Below are 922 nucleotides of genomic sequence, written 5' to 3'. Positions count from 1 at the left end.
CTTTCACCGCGACACACCGGGCCAGCAAGCAGGAGCACACACACGCATGCGCGTCGCCGCAACGTGCCGCCTCCAGCGCGCTGGAGCAGCGGCGTGCTCAGCCGCCCTGCACTGCACGGAGGCCTGCTCCACAGCCTCGCGTGCTATGCGAGCAGCTCCATGCACTCCTGCACCTCGTCCTCGCTCTTGGCCGCGAGGATGCACAGCTCCAGCGGCGTGGGCGGGTCTCCCCCGCCCTGCAGCGCGTCAAATCGCTCCATGCATTCGCGGACCCCGTCCTCCCCGTCCGCGTGCACAATGCACTCCTCCAGAGGGCTTGCACCGCTCAGCTCCTGAGTCCCGTCCTCCGCCGCCGCCGCGTCGTACTGCTCAATGCAAAGGGCCACACCGCCTTCGCCATCGGCATCGATGATACAACGCTCGAGCGCCGTGAGCGGCTCATCCCCGCCCGACTCAAGGTCAAATAGCTCAATACACTCCCTTACGCCGTCCTCGCCGTCAGCCTGCACGATACAATGCTCGAGCGACTCGAGGTCGGAGGAGACCGCGCCGGCAAAAGAGCCAGCGAGCGCGGTCATGCTGGGAGCAGCCGGCCTCCAGGCGAGGCGGGCCACCGCCCCGAAGGGCGCACGGGGAAGGAGCGCGGCTGTCATATACGTGTATCCGTGCGGCGGAGTACGGAGGCACCGAAATTCGGCGGGCAGTCACAAAAGAATTAACCACCCCCCGCCCGCACGATTTTCTTTCTTTCTTTTTCACTAGCACTAACACAGGTACAGTACACCAAAAAGAACCAAGTCATACCTAAAAAACGCGGAGTCACTCCTCATCGCAAACCCCGTCAGCAGCTGCATACACTGAGAGAGAGAAAAACTAACCCCGAGAAACCCTTCGGGTCACTCCTCATCGCAAACCCTGTCAG

General features: G+C 63.0%; 1 protein-coding gene across 1 annotated transcript; it reads right to left on the bottom strand.

The window, feature by feature from the left end:
* Positions 1-143: 143 nt before the first annotated feature.
* Positions 144-653, bottom strand: EMIHUDRAFT_256254 (hypothetical protein; the record flags this gene model as incomplete). Its single annotated transcript, XM_005768499.1, has 1 exon — positions 144-653. One exon carries the CDS (start codon positions 651-653, stop codon positions 144-146), a length of 510 nt encoding a protein of 169 aa, XP_005768556.1.
* Positions 654-922: the final 269 nt, after the last annotated feature.

This window comes from Emiliania huxleyi, assembly GCF_000372725.1.
Source record: "Emiliania huxleyi CCMP1516 unplaced genomic scaffold EMIHUscaffold_4550, whole genome shotgun sequence".
NCBI classification, from domain to species: Eukaryota; Haptophyta; order Isochrysidales; family Noelaerhabdaceae; genus Emiliania; species Emiliania huxleyi.
This window is presented reverse-complemented; position numbering and strand designations above follow the sequence as displayed.